Source organism: Centruroides vittatus, unplaced genomic scaffold (assembly GCF_030686945.1).
Source record: "Centruroides vittatus isolate TY-2023 unplaced genomic scaffold, ASM3068694v2 contig_1159, whole genome shotgun sequence".
Taxonomy (NCBI): Eukaryota; Metazoa; Arthropoda; class Arachnida; order Scorpiones; family Buthidae; genus Centruroides; species Centruroides vittatus.
The window spans coordinates 1,421,934-1,442,981 of NW_027120745.1; the positions used below are offsets into that span (position 1 = coordinate 1,421,934).

Consider the following 21,048-nt stretch of genomic DNA (forward strand, 5'->3'; position numbering starts at 1 on the left):
GAGAAATTGGATGTTATACATTGAAATATTATGTTGATTGATAAATTAGCATATCATACAATGTTGTTTTACTTTTATTATGAGACTCATTTTTAAAAGTGAGTAGTTTTGCAGTGGCATTTTTTTGTTTGAATGGATTGTTCAGTTTTGTTTTGTATAATTTTAAAATAAGAGCACCTAAAGAAAAAAAATGTGTATTAATAACTTGCATATTGTCAAAGAGAAGATTTTTTTGTAAATTGAAATTACAGCTTTTAAATTATTTATTTCAGTAAATTTCTGATGATTTAAGAACTTTCTAAGATTGTTATAATTCAAGTTTATAATTTTTATTTTAAATTTCTTTTAAATATAAATTAAAACATGTAGTTGAAATACTTGATTTTAGACTTGTTTGTATTTTTTCTAATATATTTAATCTTAATTGTTTTTTTAATAGAACAAATATGAAAAAAGATTTAAACAAGTTTCAATATCTAAACTATTAAAAATTTTTTTTTTTGTTAGTGTGTGATTAGTAAAAAAATGTGGTTGAGTTGCATAACTTTCCCAACTGTTATAAGATTTTATTTAAAAATAACTTATATTATTGATACAATTAATAAAATTGTGTGAGACCATCTGTTATGAGATTTTGTTATAAAAATATTTTTATATTTTTAATTATTACTGAATGACAAAAAGCATAATTCTGAGGGTAGTGATGAGTTTTATAAAAAAATTTTAAATGCTAATAATGAACATTTTCATTAAGTCCAACCTCTCTTGAAATATGGCACATCACATCACTCTATCTCCTCACTCCTTTGACCATTAACCATCAAAATTTATTAGCATCTATGTCCCTTATACACAAGTTACCATGCCAAATTTTGTTTCTTCATCATTACCCCATCCTGAGATACTAAATGAAATAGTATTAGACACTAATAGTAATAGTAATAATAGACACTAACACACACACACAATTATTTTATTTTTTTATTCTTTTTACTTTTTTCTATTCAGGAGGTCTCAAAAACGTAGAGATTTGCAAAAAAAACTCTGATGGTCAGAATTGACACAATTTCAATACTTTCCCTTGTTATGTATACATAACAGCTGGAAAAGTAAAAGTGTTAAGTAAAATTATTAGTAATTTGAATTTTTCAAAATTTAATTTGCATAAAAATAAATGCTGAAAGTTTGAACAACATTATAATAAACATTTTGAAATCAAGATAGCAGAAATATGAATTCAAATAAGTCATCATGAATAAGCCAAATGTAAAACATTCCAATAAAAATAGAGCAGGAATAAGTCTGATAATTATCTTCAATTTAATAATCTAAATTTTTTTTTGAGAATACAGATATCAATGTTACTATGGTCTCAATTTCATTTTTAGAGTTATAATGCATACAAGTATCATTGGTCAGATAACAGAATTCCAGTTGTTTTGGAGATTGGTCAAGCTGCTCTAGAACAAAAGGATTCAAAAACAGGAAAAGTGTTAGCATTTTATGATTATAAAGATATGGAAGGATTATATCCATTATCTGATATTCCTGGTGGATTTTCTATAATGCATGGGGGTTTTGGTAGACAGGTAATTTTATATTTTTATATAACAATACATTGCTAGTTTTAAATTTTATTGTTAAATATAAATATTTATTTTATTTCAGCATTTATTCATCACTGATAAGAGAGATGAATTACTAAAAAAAATTTCAGAATCCGCTTGGTGCTATGTTGGAATAAATATTAAAATTTTTAAAGAACAGATCTCATTTGAACAATATAGTGTCAAACGTTTGGGAAAATACAGGTATTTAGAAATATTTTGTTATATAATTTTTTTTATGCATGCATAAACACAGTTAAAATATTACTGTGATCTAAAAGTATTGAGAATAGTTTATTTAATCTGTGCATGTAAGAGGGTTGTTGTCATTTTTTTTAATCATTTGGTATGACTTGTTGACATCTAGCAGCAATCCAAATATCATCGCCTGTTTTCATTTACAAATAAACACTTGTTTTGTGTAAAGAATTTTTGTGCCCATCAATTTTTCAAAATGTGTAGTGTAATTGAGCAAAGAACGTGCATTCAACTTTGTCTTTGCAACAGAATTAAGGTCATGTGCTTTGTAGCACATAACCTTATTATATTATTCATAGTTAATTTAGCTATTGCAGAATTAATTTTTGTTTTCCAAAATAAATTGATACCGAAAGGATAGTCATCTGAGGATGCAAATAATATGAAATTTAGTATTACAAAGGAATTTGTAAATTAAACATAGATTTGTAATGTGCTGTGTGACCAAAACTAAGTCCAAAAAACAAAAAGAGAGGTGTTACACAAAATTAGTGTTTTTTCAAGTACCAGGCCTTAACAGGAAAGAGAATACAACAATTGAAAAATGACACTTCTGTAAGCAAAAATCCACAACAATATTTATTAAGTTGAATATACTTATATAACAAGGATTATAAACAAGAAGTTAGTAATGAATATACAGTAGAGCATCGTTTATCTGACCCCGATTAACTGACTTATCGGTTAATCGACCACGTTCTAGTCGGCAAATTCAAATGTCCGCTAGTGATGTGGCGCTACAATATTTGGTTATGTCTTGGCTACTTTAATATTATTTTTGTTAAATTTTTGCATGTTTTAGCTGGCAGCACTGGCTCGACCATGAAAGGGAGGCTAGTATTTAAACCAGGCCTAAAACACTATACTAATAATGTATTTTTTCATACTTTTCGGTTATCCGACCAACCCAGTCCCCAATTAAGTCGGATAATCGATGCTCTACTGTATATATATTAAATATTCAAAACAAGTCAGATCAATTATGTACAAGAAAAAAAAACAATCAATAAAAGAAATTCTCTTTTTCAACTCAGGACATACAATTAAATTGCCACCAATATCAAATAAAAAGAAAGGAATACATTTTTTATGAGTTAATTGTTTCACCGAAAGAATGGCAGAAAATTCAGTTCAAAAGAAGGTTGCTTTCAGGAGCTACACCACATGGTTGAATGGGTGTGTCATATTTTATCTGCTTATAAGTTAATTCTACACTACCTTATTTACATATTGAAGTGTTACTGGATCAGTCACTTATGTAAATAAATATTCATTGGTCTTAATTTTGAATTTAGTATATTTTGGGGGTTTCTTTGGTGTTTCCATCCTTAAAACATACAAGCATTTCTGAAAAGAGAATAACAACTAAAAATAATGCCCGAAACATAAAATAACAATTTGACTTCAACTCTTTACAGATTAAAAAATATTTTAACAGCCTCAGGTGAGTACTAAAGCATGGACCTTCTTAAAGATGATATTTTGGAGAAAGTTAAAAAAAAGTTTATTATTGTAACATTGTTTTTTAAATTTTCAATTCTGGAAATTGTTAAATCTTGTTTACTTTTTCTTTTAATTTCATACAAATGTAAGAATCATCAGAAATATGAAATGAAAATATTTAAAAAAAAAAATGAATTAACAAACTTTTATCTGTATCATATCTAACAAGTATTGATGAACAAATGATTCTCTTATTTGCTAATGGTGATGGATACATCTCTTAATGATGGTTTCAATGAATAAACATTCACTGATTAAGATAGATATGTATTTATGTAAATTTGAAACATAGTTGAAATATCTGTCTTGAGCTTACTATTCTGGGGTACCCAGGATCAAATTTTGGCAAGCAACATCAGAAACTTTTCATAAGTGATTTGTTCTAGATATGTCAGACCCTGTCTCTCACCACACCTGCTCTCTTTTCTGAGTATGGAAAAAAGCTCTCTTAGTTCCCAAAGAGTGGAAAGAGACAAAAAAATGAAAAAAGGGGCACTTTTATCATTTATTAAATTGTCTATTTTATTTACTCATCATAACTAAATTTTAATATATTAGAAAGTTCTTTTTGTCAAATATGAAATCATCAGTAAGTATGAGTTTGCTTTTAATATTGTGATATCAATATTAGAATGATTCTGATGTTAGAATGAGTTTTATAAGTAAATGTATATTTGTTTGTATATTTAATAAAATATAAATATTTTAGATATTTTTTTAACTTAATTACATTACATAAATATTTTTTCAGTTCAGATGAAGCAATAACTTCAATTTGTGATTTTGTTGTACATAAAATATCATCTCGCCAAAATGTAAGTACCTTACCAATATTTAGAAAGTTTTTAGAAATATATTTTTTGTATTACCCATTAGAAGTTCGCCTATTTTACAGTTTACTTTATATAAAATTTTTAAATAATTATAGAATGTGTTTCTATAAGAAATTAGTATAGTGATTAAACCTGACATATTGAAAAGCAAGTTTTTGTATATGTTGTTTTAAAAATATTTATACCAAGTAATAATATACATTTTATAATCTATATGCTTTGACAGTGTAATAACACAGATCTGTAACAGCCATGTTGTTGAAAGTTTTATCCTTTTCTAAGTAATTTTAACACATTTCAAAATAATACATTGTTCTGTTGTATATGTAATTTTCAAAAAACCCTATATTGTATTTTTCAATGTTTTTTCTTATCTGTTGAATCTGTTACTGAAGACAATCCATCTCAGTAATGAAAAAATTTGTATCAGTTTGATAGGGAGAGATTTGAATATTATAAGTGATAAATTGGAGAATAATCCTAGTTTTAAAGCACTTTTATTTTATTACATGTGTTTTAACTATTACTATTTTATAGGAACCAATTAAAAGGATATTAGGATTGACTGAAAGCTGTTTAGTGGAAAGAGATCCTTCCACTTACAGCATAATTACATTAAAGCCTTTATCAGAGGTATGTGCAGATTACTATTCTTAAATGGTTAATAAACTCAGATTTCTTTACAATTTGATAAAATTTTTGTTTTTTAAATGTAAAATATTTCATTTAATTGCAACTTACATAACTTAAATATATTTCTAAAAAACAAAGAATTTTAATTAAATAGTAATAATATAAAAACTAGATCAATTACTGCCGTATTGTGAGCAGCCAATAAGGCAGTAATTTAGCTTTAATTAGAATTAATGACAAAACAATTGCATTAATGCCTTTGTAAGATTATCACATTGATATCAAACTGAATTGATCAATTGGCATTTAGTGCAGTTTACATATTATTTAAAAATTGTCATTGAAGACAATATGATTTAGAAGATGCCAAGTATTTACAGTTATTCCTATTTATCTTCAAGCCCTGTACTTAAAAGAAATAATTTATCATTTAATTTTTCCTATATTATAATAAAAATATATTTTGTTTTTAAATAGTTGTGATGATATATTATTATACAGGATCTTTATAATTAAAGTTTCACTTTGAAATGGTCATTAAAGGAAAACTATTGGTCAAAATGTTATGAAACTTGGTAATAGTTTACAAGAAGTCATGGGATCATATTTTCCACAAAAAAAAAATAAATAGTTCAAAAACTCATCACCAGCAGGAAATGGCACTGTATGCAATATTGTTAAGCAAAATAAGACATGAAGACATTGGTTCAAAATGTTTTTAATCATTTCTAAAATATGTTACAAAACACGTTCAATGTGGTGTCCACCATTTTCTGAAAGCAAGTTAAATCTCATTACTGTATTCTCAACAGTAGCTCTTAGCATATCAGGAGGAATGTTATAGACATGTTGGTGTATCAAATTTTTCAATTCCACCAAATTGTTCATTTTCATTTTCAACAGATATCCTCTTGTCTTATTTCGTTTAGCAATATTGTTAAACGAAATAAGACAAGAGGACATCAGTTGCATACTGCATACAGTGCCATTCCCTGCTGGTAGTGAGTTTCTGAACTATTTTTTTTGGGGGGGGAATAAAATCCCATGACTTCCTGTAAACTATTTCCAAGTTTCATAACATTTTGTTCAGTAGTTTTCCTTTTATGGCCATTTCAAAGTGGAACTTTAATTATAAAGACACTATGTTGACTTAATATTTAAATTAGTTTAATTTTGATTGTGTTTCACAATCTATTAAATTTTTAATTTATCATCACCAGTAAGCATTGCAACAATTTCATAGTCTGGATACTTAATTATCAATTGTTACCAAAAATCACCTGAATTACAATTGATTACTTATATAATTTAGAATATGTAGAATTTGGTCTAGATTTTGGGAAACATGCATGGTAAAGACACAAACATGTATTGCACCAGGCTATATCTTACATCTGCTACATAATAACTAAATGCAATTACACTGTGGAATATAGGTAATATCTAGTAGTCTATTTGATGGTTTATTTACCATATACTCCCAACTTTCTCTTTGCATGGAGGCAAATCTGATATCAGATTTTATAAAAGGTAATGGACTAGCTTAAATTACAAAGTCATAGAACATTTCAAGATCAGAACTAAACATTTTTTGCCCAATTAAAATATTTAAATGGAAGAAGTCATTAAAAAATAAGTAGTGAAATTGCATGAGGTTTCTTTTTCCATGGCCTTGGAGTGCATAAGGCCAGGCTTTTCCATTGAGTATTTTAAAAGGACGACAATGTTTTGTACTAGTCTTGAACTATTGTATGACTTTGTAATTTAAACTATGCTGTTATCTTTCATAAGATTTAAGGTAGGATTTGCCCCATGTTAGGGGCAAATCCTATCTTGGGGTGTATGCATACAAACTAACAAATAGCTTACTATTGATTGCCTATACTCTAGTTCAATTGCATTTAGTTACATTGCACCAGGCATATCTGCTATGTAATATCTTTGTGTCTACTCTCTGTATGGAATAAGTTCTTGAAAACTATCCAAAATGGCAAATGTTTCAATGATAAACTGTGTGTGATTGAAAAGTGTTCCCTGTCCCTGAATTAAGAAAATTGCAATTAACTTACCTGCTGATTACATCAGAAAATTCATCGTATAGAATATCAGGTGGAAAAATGTTATTGTAAATCTCGTTTTATATTTCTAAATTTTATGTAAGGAATATAAAGTTTAGAAATATAGTGGAGTTTTATTGTCTACAGGAAAATAATAATTAGTAAATTCTCATTACTGTAATCAGAAATTGAGTTTGATAGAGGAAAATATACAAATTACAATAATCATACATGTTTTTATTCTTTATTAATATAAGTATTAAAATAACAAAATAATTTGAGGTTTCTGACTTTAAAATAAAATGTCTGTCTTTTTTATATAGTGCAGCCCTTTATCCTCTACCTATGCCAGTGTAAATTCTGGTTATTTTGATATTTCTGAAAATCATAACATTTTTGAGCAGATTTGAATATGCAAATCCTTTTTAACATAAAATTGAAGTTGGCTACATGCACAAATTTTAAGCAGAATTTGCTGTAGATGTGTACATATTAAATTTAGACAATTACATAATCTTTAACAGTAATTTCCTGCTACATCACTTAATTACTTACCATTGATAAATTCATCACCTAATCAGATATTTTTTTCAGATGTATCAAAATTTATTAATTTCTAGCAGATTGTACATTTCAAATTCAACAATATTACTTTCTCATGATAATTATCATTTAATTATTCATATAGCTTGAATTCTGATAAAATTTGGTAATTAGTATTAATTATAATTTACCACACATAGTCAGTATGTCAATTGCTGCATCATTTTTGGTTAATTGCATATAAGTCCTATTAAAAGCAAAAAACTTGAAATTTCATTTTTTCTACTCTGAAATATTTTAACTATCACTGTGGGTTGTTAATGATTGCTGTATGACATAATGTATAGTTTCTGATTGTGACACAATGAAAAGAGTATGTGAAGATAATAATTGAACATGAAGAAATGAAATGTACAGTACTCTAATGTCTATGGTCATATCTAAGTTTGTTGTTGTTCTAGAAATCACTTTGTCATGCCAAAGAGAAGCAAAACTTGTGATTTATATGATGAATGGAAATAAAATTTGTTTTTGTTGTGGTGAATGATAAATGCTGCTATTTGTCTTAATGTTTACCAACTAACATGCAATAAATAAACATAACTATGTTCTGAACTATAACTTTGTTAATAATTTTTTTTTATAAAACAATAAAAATTTGATAGTATTTGATTATTGATACTTTTAATTCATAAAAGTAGATCTCATTCCATTATAAGTTGACCAAACCTGATAGTATATATCATCTAAAAATAAATTTGCTGTTATATGCTATTTTCAATTCAATATGTTTTCTAAAAGATTGCAGAATCATATCAGGTAAAATATGTTAATTTTATCACACAAATAATTTTAATCTAAAATGAATTGAAAATAAATTATTAAATTATTAAAGTATTTTTACTGAATTAGAAGGTAGTAAGGAATTGGCATAAATGACAATAATTGTCATAATAAAGAAATTTTAATTAAAAAGATTTTATATTAATAATAAAATAACCATATGTAAATACCAATAATGTATTACATTCTTTATTATGTATATTAATAGTATATATATATATAACAGAAAGTATATATAAGGTTGTATCTCATAAATAGTTAGTTTTTTTTTTTTTTTTTCTTGCATTATGTTGTGAATATTTATAACTAACTATTTTGTGCTATTTTAGATCCTTGGTCGTATATTACAAGATGTTTTTCTTAATTGAAACTATTCTAATACTTAAATTTTGTTATTTTTCTTTAGAGCATTTTAATCCTTTCTATGAAATTTTTTTTCTTTTTAGAAAATTCAAGTTGTATTGCTGTCTTATGTGACTGTAAATATGCATTCTAATTTTTAGTGGATTTCATTCAGAACAACAGTTCTTGATCTTTTTTGAAATAGTATCTGAATACTGATATAGTAAAGCCTTTCCAGATGACCACCACTTTAAGCCAACTGTTTTCTTAGATGACCAGATTCTCTTAGAATTTTTATTTCATAAGATTCACTGTTTTTAATCCTCTTTAAGTCAACTATCCTTTCATCTGACTAATGACTAATCTTTGTATGAAATACTCAAATACTCTTTGAGGCAGCCAGTTCCATCATTCTAGATGGGATGTGAAACTGATTGCCTTTAAAGGATGGATCTAGTATGGTGAATGTTCTGTTTATTATTATTAAACTAAATAATATAGCAAAACCAATGACTTCAATTTTTCCATTAATAGGGAGTGCTAAAATGGTATTGATAACAAATTTGGGTAGAATTGGGCAGTTTTTGGAATCCATTTGGGATTCCAAAAACTGCCTAAAGAGGAATTTGTTTGGATTTTTTGACCAAATAAAGAGAGATGGAAGGCATCATCTTATCAAAAAAAAAGTTAAAACAGAGAAAGCAAATGCACATTTCACATTACTTTAAATAAAGCATTTGAGACTATGCATTACATTTCCATGTAAAATATACAGAATTATATGTGAAATATTAAGTTTTCTTTCAGTATAGTGTTAATTAATACATAACATAATACATAGTATTTTTAAAAATAAAAACAGATTTGAAGTACAAGATTAGTGTGTGAATTTTTTTATTTTGCTAATGCTAATTAACAGACATAAAATTGACATATACTAGTACACTTTGTGCAGTTTTGATAGTATAAAACAGTACTTATTCTTGAATAAAAGTCTCGAAAAAACTCGGCTGTTTTAACAATAATAGTGACTTACTTCAGTAAATATGATACTGACCATTTATGTCTGCTAGAGATGGTCCCTATTTGGTCCCTTTTTTTGCATGTAAGATCTCTTTCCCCTTTTTAGTTTTGTGACTGTTGTGAGCCCTAAAAATATGATAAGTTTTAATATATATTAGTGAATATGTTTTCTATTTAAAATATTTATCCTAATTTTCACTTTAAAATTTGAGTTATTTTTGACTTTAGTTTAAATAAAATTTATCTATAATGAATTTTCAAACTGAAGAAACTTTGGCTTTTTTTAAATTTAATCTTAAAAACAAAAACATTTTTGATAAGACCTTTTATTTATGTGTTGTAAATGTTTCAGGTGTTCTCTTTAGTCAGAAGTTCTGAAAACCCTCAAATGTTTAGCATAGAATACATTAAAGGGCAAATAAGATCATATACTTCAACTGACAGGTAAATATAAAAAATTAAATATTTTAGTTACTAATTAAAACTAACAAAATCTATTTAAATTTTAATTGAAAGGGATTCACTGTTAGCTTCCTTACTTGATGGTGTTAGAGCTTCGGGAAATAGAGATGTGCATGTAAAAATGGTATTTACTGATAGAGGTCAGAGATTGGGTCCATTCACTGTTCCAGTAGATGAAGAAGTTGAACTTTGTCATCTTAAATTTTTGCAAACATTTCCTGGTTAGTATAGTTGTTTTATAGTTTTTGTTTTTACTAAATATAAAACACAATTATATTTATATATGATAAATTAATATAATTATTTAGATTGTGTGTGTACATGTACCCATATTGCCATTTGTTTAAGCATAAAAAGATAGATATTTAAGATTATTTAAAGAATTCCAGACAATAATTGTCTCAATTGATATGGTGTTAAATATTTTGTCAAAAATTAGTATACATTTGAAAGAATTTTGGTTTAGAATGTAGTTGATGTAGCTGACAAAATCCATTCACATACTTTGTAAGAGTTAATAATTTGAATTGTATTGTATTTAAAATGTTTGATAAACTCAGTTCATTCTGGGCTGAGTTTATGAAATATATTTGAATTCATTTAAATTATTTCCATGTCATTACCAAATTTAGTTGTAACTTTTTAATTATCAGCATATCATTTAGTAAGAATATATGATTTTTATACATAATGAAGCATTAGCAATTTATTAATTAAGATCAGTGATTTAATGTTTTTAGTTCAGAAAATTTATCTTCAGGAAATGATGTTAAAGAATATACTTCATTCAATTTGAGAAATTTGAATCAAATAATATACAGTTATTAAACAAATATTACTATAGATTGTGTTTTTGATTGATTACAATGCAACCAGCAAGCCAACTTAAATTTTACAAGTAACTTGCATATAATAAAAATTTTCAGTACAAAAGACAATATAACATGTCAAATCTACATATTTTCAATATAAACATTAAATAAAAGTTGAAAAAAAATGAAAATATTTATTTATTCATTGAGTATCTTGTAAAAGCAACAGAATTTAAACAATTTTAAGGTTGTAGACCATACATGGGACAAAGCCAGAAGAACTTTGATCTTAAAAAGTCCATTGTACAATCTACAAGGAATTACTTCAGAAGTCTGATCTCTTTAAACTTCTAAAGGGAAGGTGAGCAATGTTACCAGAACTTGAAAATGTAAAACAAGCAGAAAGAATCAGATGAAAAGTTTTCCTGAGCAAAGATGTGCACATATTCAAATGAGATGGGGCAAAGTCACAAAAGTAGCAAATGATTGAGAAGTGTTTCAATTGATGAAAATGTTTATGAAAGTGATGAAAATCACTCAGTGCCATCCAAAAAGTGAATATGATTCTTCCCAAAAGCAAGAATTTTCAGGTTTACACAGAGGTTAGGGAACATGCTAGACAAACATGCTTTACCCTGCTTTAGATCAGGAGTACCTTCCACTGTTTTAAATGACTAGAAATAGTCTAGTTTTTAACAGCTATAGAAAAATATTGAAAGAAATATTAAGAGCCATTTAAGCCATTTTTGCTGCATACTGTATGCCTTGCTATCACTGGGCCATACCTGGAGCCATGTCTATTACTCTAAGGTGGTTTTCAGTGTTATGTTGGGCTTTCCTCATTTTCACTTTTTTGCTCAAGCTAAAGCAAAAAGCCGAACATAACACTGGGAACCACCTTAGAGTAATAGACATGGCTCCAGGTGTGGCCCAGTGATAGCAAGGCATACAGTATGCAGCAAACTTTGCAACTTTATCTGACTATCCTTGTGAAGCATTTTATATCACCAAATTAAAGTAGCATAGGCAATTTTGTGTCCAACTATAGTAAATGTCCAAAGTAGAATGTGAGCTGGTAGACTACAGGATTTATCAAGAATAGAAGATGCAGCTGAACTCATAAAAAAGCAAAAATTCATAAAAGGCTAGAGTCAAGCAATATCTCAAACTATTTGAAGAAGAAAACTACTTTTTATCACAGGAAAGCAGCCAATGTTTACCTGGAAAGTATTAAAGAAATGCAGTTTAGAATATGATGATAATGAGTAATGATAAATGCTAGAATATTAGTGACAACTGGTCAATTTTTTTTTTTTTTTTTAAATGCCATTAAATGCTGAAATTTTAATTTGTACAGTTGAATGGACTGGTTAAATCTTTTTAATTTTTTAATTTTAGGTCTTAGAGGAACAAAAGTCTTTCCTCTTTTTCTGTAAAAGAAATAGGAATATTACATTTTTTTTGTTATGTAAAGACACTAAGAATACTAAAGTGTGGTAATTTTTCAGTTGCTATGGTAGTATGTGAGAAGCATTTTATTAATTATTGTGAGAATGAGGGGGAATCCAGAATACATCTTATCTCACTAGGGATGGCTGTTATTAATCGTTGAAGATAAAAATACACAAATACTTCAATCTTTCTCAGATTATTGTCAAGATCTGATACCAGTTAGGAAAAAAATTATCTCATGTCCTAACCTGCAATTAGACTTTTCCAAATGGAAAAATATATATGAAAAATTTTCCAGAATTTTAGGACTGTCTAATTTGAAATGTGTGCTGACGATGGAGTTAGGCAAAAGTGAATAGAATGAGATGATAATAATTAAAGGGTATTTGTACAGAACTCAGGAATTGAAGTTTAAATTCAATAATAAATTTTCCAAGGTATACAAACAAAAAGTTTGAGTCCTTTTTTCTATTTTCTTCCTTTATTCCGGTCAGGAACCACTTTGCAGCTAGCGACATGAAGTCAAAAAAACTTCTAAAATAACGAACAAAATACCATTAGACGATTCACAACACAATTAAAAATGATCTTCGGCGCCGACCTGTTTCTGTAGGCTACGGCGCTTACAAAACATTAAAAACTGTTAATCTTCCACAATAGCACCCGTGTTATATAATCGCTTTTAGCTGCGGGCCCTCTGGCGGATTCGAGTAATCACACAAAAATTTACATATTTGTACAGAACTCAGGAATTGAAGTTTAAATTCAATAATAAATTTTCCAAGGTATACAAACAAAAAGTTTGAGTTACAAACAAAACAAAAAAGTTACAAACAAAACAAAACAAGTGAAACAAAAAATGATCTTCGACGCGACCGTTGCCTACAGAAACAGGTCGGCGCCGAAGATCATTTTTAATTGTGTTGTGAATCGTCTAATGGTATTTTGTTCGTTATTTTAGAAGTTTTTTTGACTTCATGTCGCTAGCTGCAAAGTGGTTCCTGACCGGAATAAAGGAAGAAAATAGAAAAAAGGACTCAAACTTTTTGTTTGTATACCTTGGAAAATTTATTAATGAAATTAAAGGGTATATTTATTTAGAAAGGCTTGACATTATATACAAAAGAATAAATTCTAAATATGTTTATTTTATATTAAAATAAACATATTAAACAAACAAACTTCTAAATACTGCTTTAAAAATCATTTATAAGTCTGAATGAAAATTCATTAACTAGTTCTTTTCATAGAGAGGAAGTTTGCATGAATTATATATTTCCTATAATATATATATAGGTGAGCTTGACACTGTATGACAATTATTTTTTTGGATAATGCATAAGTGTAAAATTTTTTTTATATCTTGTATCGCCTTGGAAGGAGAACGAATGAGTGTGTCAGAGAATCAGGAATGCAGATCTTATCTTAGTAGAAGTCAAGTTTACTGATTAGAGCTAGAGAGATATCCAGATAGAGAGCAAGAGAGCCTTGTTTGGAAGTGACTTATCACCTTTCATATGAAAATCTCTTCCAATCAGATTATTTGAAATAAGCTCTCCAAACTTCTGACGCATGATGGAAGTCACGTGGTTTTGTGGATAGTGTATGAGAAATCCCACACTAACAATTGCTTTTGGAGGAAGGGTATAATTTTCCTCCATCAAAACAAGAAGTTCCTGTTTCAACTTTATATAATTTTGTAAAACAGATAAAATTTCTATCAATTATATTTAATAAATATTCTAACAAAATTTATTAAAATTGATATCTTAGCTACAGATTCTCACATTTTTATTTATTACTTTATTAATGTGAAATAATGCATTAATATTTCATAACAAAGTATTTGAAAACTTAAGCAAAATGAAAAAATGCAGCAACATAGAAGAGAGAGAGAGAAGAGGAAGTAATAAAAACTAACACAATCAACTTTATTATTTTCATGTCAAGCGGTGTGCATTTCAGATGTCTATCAAAGTAGCTGAAAAATTCCTAGAAATAGTGTCTTTAAATCACAAAAAATAAAATATTTCCATTAAATTGCTGTTTTTTACAGGAAAAATAATTTTTTTTGTTATTTGATATTTTGATATTTAATGCCATTTTTTAAAATGACTGGTTGGTTGTAGCTAATATTCTAGTTCTTATCACTATCAGTTTGTTGTTTGAGCCCAGTGTTGTCTGAATCCCTGATTAACAATTCATGACCTCCCCTTGGTTAAAATCAGAGTCTGAAACTGCTAGAAACATTAAAAATATTGGAACAAAAGTTACTCCTTGAAGATCTATTAGGTCTTCTGAGAGTTTCTTGTATTGGATGAGAGCTGTGCAATATCTTCTACTCACTAGGGTACTTATCATAGATGAGTAACTTTCAAGTAGAAGACTTCAGAGAGTCAAACATTGAATAAGCATTACTTGAGCAGGACTGCTAAAAGTGTAAGATTCTTGCATGTTGGTGAACAAGGTTGATAATTAATTCAATGTCTAATTCAGCACCAAAGTGATGAGAAAAGCAACCCAGTCTGGAAGACTAGTACCGTGGATGATTGGTTAACGAACAAATCAGATAATGAACACTTTCGTGGAAGATTTTTATGTTTGGACAATGAACACACGTTTACATAACGAACACCTCACAGAAAAAACACAAGAAGAAGCAACTTAAAATAATGAATACCAATTGGTCTTCCCTTGTGTTCAGGCAACAATTTGAAACTTTCTGGAGTGCAGGAGACGACATTGACACTCAACCCAGTATATACTGATCGGATAGTATTTCTCTGAACTTTGAAACTCTCCTTTGTTATTTCAGCCTTTTGTTTTTCTGACAGAAACAATTCTTTTACAGTATTTGTGAGACTATCAGGTGAGCACTTGTTAAATTTTGCATCAGTTTTTATTTTTGAAAGGTGAGAGTATAATAGCAAAGGTAAAGAGTGGGCAGAAGACGTCTGATGTTGCTGGGCAGTATGGCTTGAACAGGTCTATGGTAGGCTGCAGTTCAATCTTATCTAAGAAAGATACAGTATAATCAAGAAGACTTAAGCAGCTGAAGGTGTAACAAAAATCACATCTGAGAAATAAAGAACATTGAAGAGCTCATAATGGAACCTGAACAGATCTGATGACAGAAGAATGCCAAGAACTCTTGAATGAAGAACACCAAGACACTCCGCGAGATATGCTTTCTTCTGAAAAAGAGGATTAATATTGATATCTGCTATTAAAGATCTTTCGAAGAAGTGGGAGGATGTCAGAACAACAGTCTTAGAATGGCATCCAAACCAGGATGAGGTTAATAGGCTTGGGGATCTCTACAATTACAATGCTATTAATTAATTCTGAAAAATCCTGAAGAAGAGAGAAAAGTAATCGACATTAAACAGATTCTTTAATTCCCACAAATGGAAAAAACATGACTAATAAAAATGCAAGACTGTATATGTGTTTTTATTATTACATATTAATAAACGTAGTAAGAAAGTATAAATTTTTTATTTTTTGGGGTCTCCAGAATGAATTAATCAAATTCCCAAAAAGCTATAGTAAATCGATAATCGGTTAACGAACAATTTTGATAGCGAACAAAGTCTTGGAATGGATTATGTTTGTTAACCAATCACCCACTGTACTCTTTAAATAGTACCTAATGAGTTCTCTTTAGATTGTGGAAAATCATAGTTTTTAAAAAAAATTAAGGATGTATATAATATGTCTGTGATAAGATAAAAAAGGTTTTTCCTCACACACACACAACTTTCAGTCTTTATTCTCCTACTGAAACCAGAAAAAGCCAGAATTATGTTTAAAATCTCTTCACACCTGGAAGAGACATAAGTAGATTTGTTACCTTAGTCAAAAATTACTATATCATTACAACCAAGAAATCCAGAAAAAAATTTTATTTGGGAGTTTTTTTACATTTGCAGACATTTATTGTATGCATTTGCATCACAATTGCATAGGAGAGAAGGATGACGAGTGGAAGAAAACTCCATTATGATCTGATCTCACCAAATGGAAAAGGGAGGTAATTTGTAAGGATGCTAGGCAGAGAAAACTAAATATTTGTTTTACATTATCTTCATTGGTCAGTATACATACAGCAACTAGATTGCTTGATCAGAGAACCAGTTAGAGATTCAGGGAAATACCTGAATTTGTTTGCTAGCAAAAAAAAGACATCATCAAGGTTCCTGTATTAAGGTGGGCTATTTCAATGTCCTCCATTACATAATGATGCAACATTGCATAAGTCACTTTGCAGTGTTAGAGATTGATTGGTAAGGTCTAAAAAGACTATTACCACACCTATTAACAACAGTAAAGCCCACATTAAAATACAACTATTAAGAACAAAGACAATTACAAAAAGTAAATAAAAATTATACAGAATAAAGAAGCTTTTGGTCAGTCTTTACCTTTGTTTACTGTTAATTTTATCAATATTAGTAACTCCAGGAATCAGCTTCTAAAAAAACATTTTAGTGCCTATATTCCAGCCAGAAATAGATACACTATACTTTCAAAAACTGGATTGATAGAGAAGATATGTTGGTGAGATTTGATATAAAGTTTCTTTTTAAAAAATTGGCTGACAAATTTATACATTAATAAAAAAAAAATATGTAGAAAGACCAAAATGTCTTCACTTTTGCCATGTCCAACACACCAGGAATGACAATCTTCCATTATAGAGGAAACCTTTCCATAGGAATATTGTATTTTTAATTGTTTTTTCAGCTTGTCACAGAATAACTTTTAGACTGTTTTGCATTTTTTTGCAGAGGTGTAGCCAGTGGCGTAGCGTAGTGGGGGCAGCCCGCCCCGGGCGGCACTTATAGGGGGCAGCAAAATTTCACAATAAATAATAATATCTTGTAAAAATACCTAGATAAGGGGGTGGCGAAATTTTCCTCCGCCCCGGGCGGCTGACACCCACGCTATGCCACTGGGTGTAGCCTCTAAAGAAAGGTTGCTTCTGCAGTGGAAGATTGTAGTTCCTGGTGATTGGACATGGCGAAAGTGAAGACATTTTGGTCTTTCTATCTATTTTTATTGATATAAAGTTATTTGCAAATGAAAAGTTTCAAGCACAATAGTACAGCTGAAAAAGTTTATCATGCTTCAGAAATGTCAAATCTTATTTTCTTAGAAATAAATCCTTGTGATAATTTCAAAGACACTGAAATTTGATACAGAAATCATTTTGTATCCTAATTTTTTTATTAGGATACGAGATGAACCTAAAACCTATTTTCTTGTACTTCGATTTAGAACAACTTTGGGATAATTGTGTGTGAGCATGCATACATGTACACAATGAAGTACAGGTCAAAGATCTTATTGAGATATAAAAGAAATGGAACAAAGATCTTGAAGATATTAAAATGTAAATATGGTGACTGACCATTATATGTTGAAAGAAAAGAGCAGAATAGATGGACAATAGAAAATCCAAAACAGTCTTTTGAAGACAAGGACATGATATTCTGCAAAAAATAGCAAAAAAATTGAATTTTGAAATGGTAATTCTGTATTTTCAATGCATTATTTTTTTAAACGTTCTGATATTTGGAAATAAGTATAAATTATGCTAAATCCATCCAACGAACAAAATGGTGATAAATACGTTGCACTAACCTTGTATAGCTTTGCAGATAATACATATCTGCAAAGCTATACAAGGTTAGTGCAACATATTAAATTATATAATGATATGTAAATTTTTTGCTTTTATTTGTTGCAAGGAAACCTGACAAAATTTTAAAAATAGGATAACATTTCTTAATTTTAACAAAAATATAAAAACTGATTCATAAATTCCCATTAGTAGATTTGTGTTAACTTACTTAAATAATAATAGTTTAACTAATGAAAAATGTTAAATTTATCTTACTGTTTATATGTGGTGATTGTTTTCTTGATACAATAAAATTGTATAAGTTCTAGTCATTTTTAATCAATATAGTATGTAAGTCATGATGATTAATACATTTATTGTAATATTTTAAATTATTTCAATATTAATTTTGCTTGCATACATCATTTGCTAATTTCAATTAATTTTTGTGTTTTGTTTAGTTAACTGGGATTTTACTGAAGCTGTATTCAGATTTAATAACAATATTGCATACAGTGGTCTTCTGCATATAAGTACTCAAGAGGTAAATTATATAACTTGTTTCAAATAGAAAAATTTAACAAATATTCTAATATATATATATATATATATATTTGTATAAAATTATACGTATCATATATTATATATTTACTAGTTTGCTTTAGAATTGAAATAATATCTAATTTTATCTAAAGAAATGTCTATGATTTTCATAATTTACAAATTAGTTTTATTTATATAAGTTTGAAAACTTTAAACTGTTTTACTTCTATTGGTTTAATTATTTGACAATTTGTCTTTCTTAATAATTTTTAAATGAATAAATTAAATAAAACATTTTAAAAAATTAAGAGTCAAATATTTTACTCATTTTATATTTATCAAGGAAATTAATTTCTTTCTTACATATTAAAATAAGATAATTCATAGATCGGCGTATGGTATTTGATTATTCCAAATATCAAATGTTATATTGTATATGGGTCTTGATTATTTAGTCATATTTTTAAAAATTGACACACATTTTAGTTTGTTTTCATTATTAACAGTTTATTAAATAATTTATTAACTGTACCAGTTAACGTAATGAAACAGGCTTTTCAGTTTTAATATCCAAATTAAAAATCTAACAGGTTATCTATAATAATAGATTGGAATTAATGTTTTGTCTTACGTGATATAAGAAGTTTATTTGTACTGGTTTGAATTACTGAGATATACAGCATTTAAAAAAATTCAAATAGACTTTTTATTGAAAAATTATTATGAAGAAATGTGTGTTTAATATTACTGGTTTATTTCTGAAACTGTCTACTGATGAGTAAATTGTATAACATTTCAAATATTTCTTGCACAAAAACAAGTTATATTTAGCAATAAATTTTGATCTTTTGAATAGAAAATCCAAGTAGCATTAAATGCACTGCTTGATAAAGAGGGAGAACAAGAAAGTGTTCCTCAGGAAGTGGTGGAAGCACAGTTTCAAGCTCTTCGACGATTGATTGCATCTAAAGTTGGTTTTGCTTCATTCACCCAACTTTTAAGGTAAAATCCCTTACTAAGTATATTTTGGGAAGTAGTAGTTATATTTAAATAGATTTAACAAAGTGAAGTTTATTAAATGTAACTGTCTAAATTCTTTGATTTTAGCACATCTAAAACAACTTTTTTAACGTTTTCTATTCTTAGTTCCTGCATGGCAAAGAAAATCAAAAGAAAAAAGAATCTTAAGAATTTTTAAATTATATAGTTAAAAGTTGCTTCAGAATGGTTAAACATTTGTGTTGTGAAAGAACATCAAATTAATAAATAACAAAATAGTTTTTTTTTTTACTTAATCTAAATATATTATTTAGAATTTTTATTTTTGAAATGTTTCAGAACCTTTTAAACTTTTAGCCATATATCCACATGTAAGGTGCATAATGTGTATGATCTATGTAATGTATCATACATTTGTATTATTAACTGCTACTTTTCATGTATGATACACATAAGATAGCAGTAGATTTTATTTTTTAATAATCAATATTGATGATTGTTATTTGATAAATTAGGTTTCGTGAAAGACTAGGAATGAAAGTTGTGAAAGCCTTACAGAGAAATAATGATGGTGTTACTCATGCTGCTATAGATATGTTATGTGCTTTGATGCAGGTAATCTGAAACTTATTTTAAAGAGTCACAAGCTTGTTTCATTAGTACTTGATCAGAAACTACTTTCATATGCTCTTGTATGAAGTAACTTTTTAAGTTTTGTAAAAAGTGAATTTAGGGAATATTTTAACATTAATTATGAATATCTGCTAATTTTCAACTGTTTAATATTTTTATTTTATGTATAGTAATTATAAAAAATTAGACGTAAAAAATACTTGTTTTCATGTGTGTATGTATAAATAATTTTATATGGACAAATAATAATTCCATACATAGGAAAATAGCGTGATAAAATATTAAGAGATGATTATATTCTAATAAAAACAATTAGAGCTATATATGTTTTAAAAACAAACATAAGATACATTAATATATTTTCTAAATAAAGAATAATTATCTTTGGTTATGGTTAAGGAAATAGGAGGAGGAAACTGAGCTTGGTGAAATAATACTACTACTTTCATTTTCACATAATTATTATTTACATTTACAGCTAAATTGAGAATGATAAGGTTTAATTTATAGAAAAAAACATGCATTACATGACTCCTTTTTAACTGCAGAGGAAAAATAGATATAATCAGTTTTGTTTTCTTCCAGAAGAGTTGAAAGTTACTTAAATACTGTTGATATTACTTTGTTTTTATCTTCATAATTTTCATTAATATAACAAAACAGAAATTAAACAATACAATATTCTCTTAAAGTACTTAAATAAGCTTAAATTTTTATAAATTCTAGAAGACAGAATTAAGACATTTTTCTGGAAAAAAAACAAATTTGACTTGCTTTTATTAAATTATTTATATATTTTAAATTATCATTTTTAAATTTCTGTTGTATATTATAGCTATAATGATATTAAGAATAAAAAGTTTCTTTTAGGCATTAGTA

The 21,048-nt window shown here is 27.7% G+C and overlaps 1 protein-coding gene across 1 annotated transcript in view; it reads left to right on the forward strand.

Annotated features, from left to right (window-relative positions):
* The window catches only part of Rme-8 (receptor mediated endocytosis 8), an 85,494-nt gene that overhangs the window by 29,561 nt on the left and 34,885 nt on the right, over positions 1 to 21,048 (forward strand). The window contains exons 6-14 of the mRNA XM_067276647.1: positions 1,389 to 1,589; positions 1,669 to 1,811; positions 4,120 to 4,183; positions 4,739 to 4,834; positions 9,995 to 10,086; positions 10,159 to 10,325; positions 18,456 to 18,538; positions 19,394 to 19,539; positions 20,052 to 20,151. Of these exons, the coding sequence (XP_067132748.1) occupies positions 1,389 to 1,589; positions 1,669 to 1,811; positions 4,120 to 4,183; positions 4,739 to 4,834; positions 9,995 to 10,086; positions 10,159 to 10,325; positions 18,456 to 18,538; positions 19,394 to 19,539; positions 20,052 to 20,151 (1,092 nt within the window). The remainder of the gene's footprint in view (positions 1 to 1,388; positions 1,590 to 1,668; positions 1,812 to 4,119; positions 4,184 to 4,738; positions 4,835 to 9,994; positions 10,087 to 10,158; positions 10,326 to 18,455; positions 18,539 to 19,393; positions 19,540 to 20,051; positions 20,152 to 21,048) is intronic.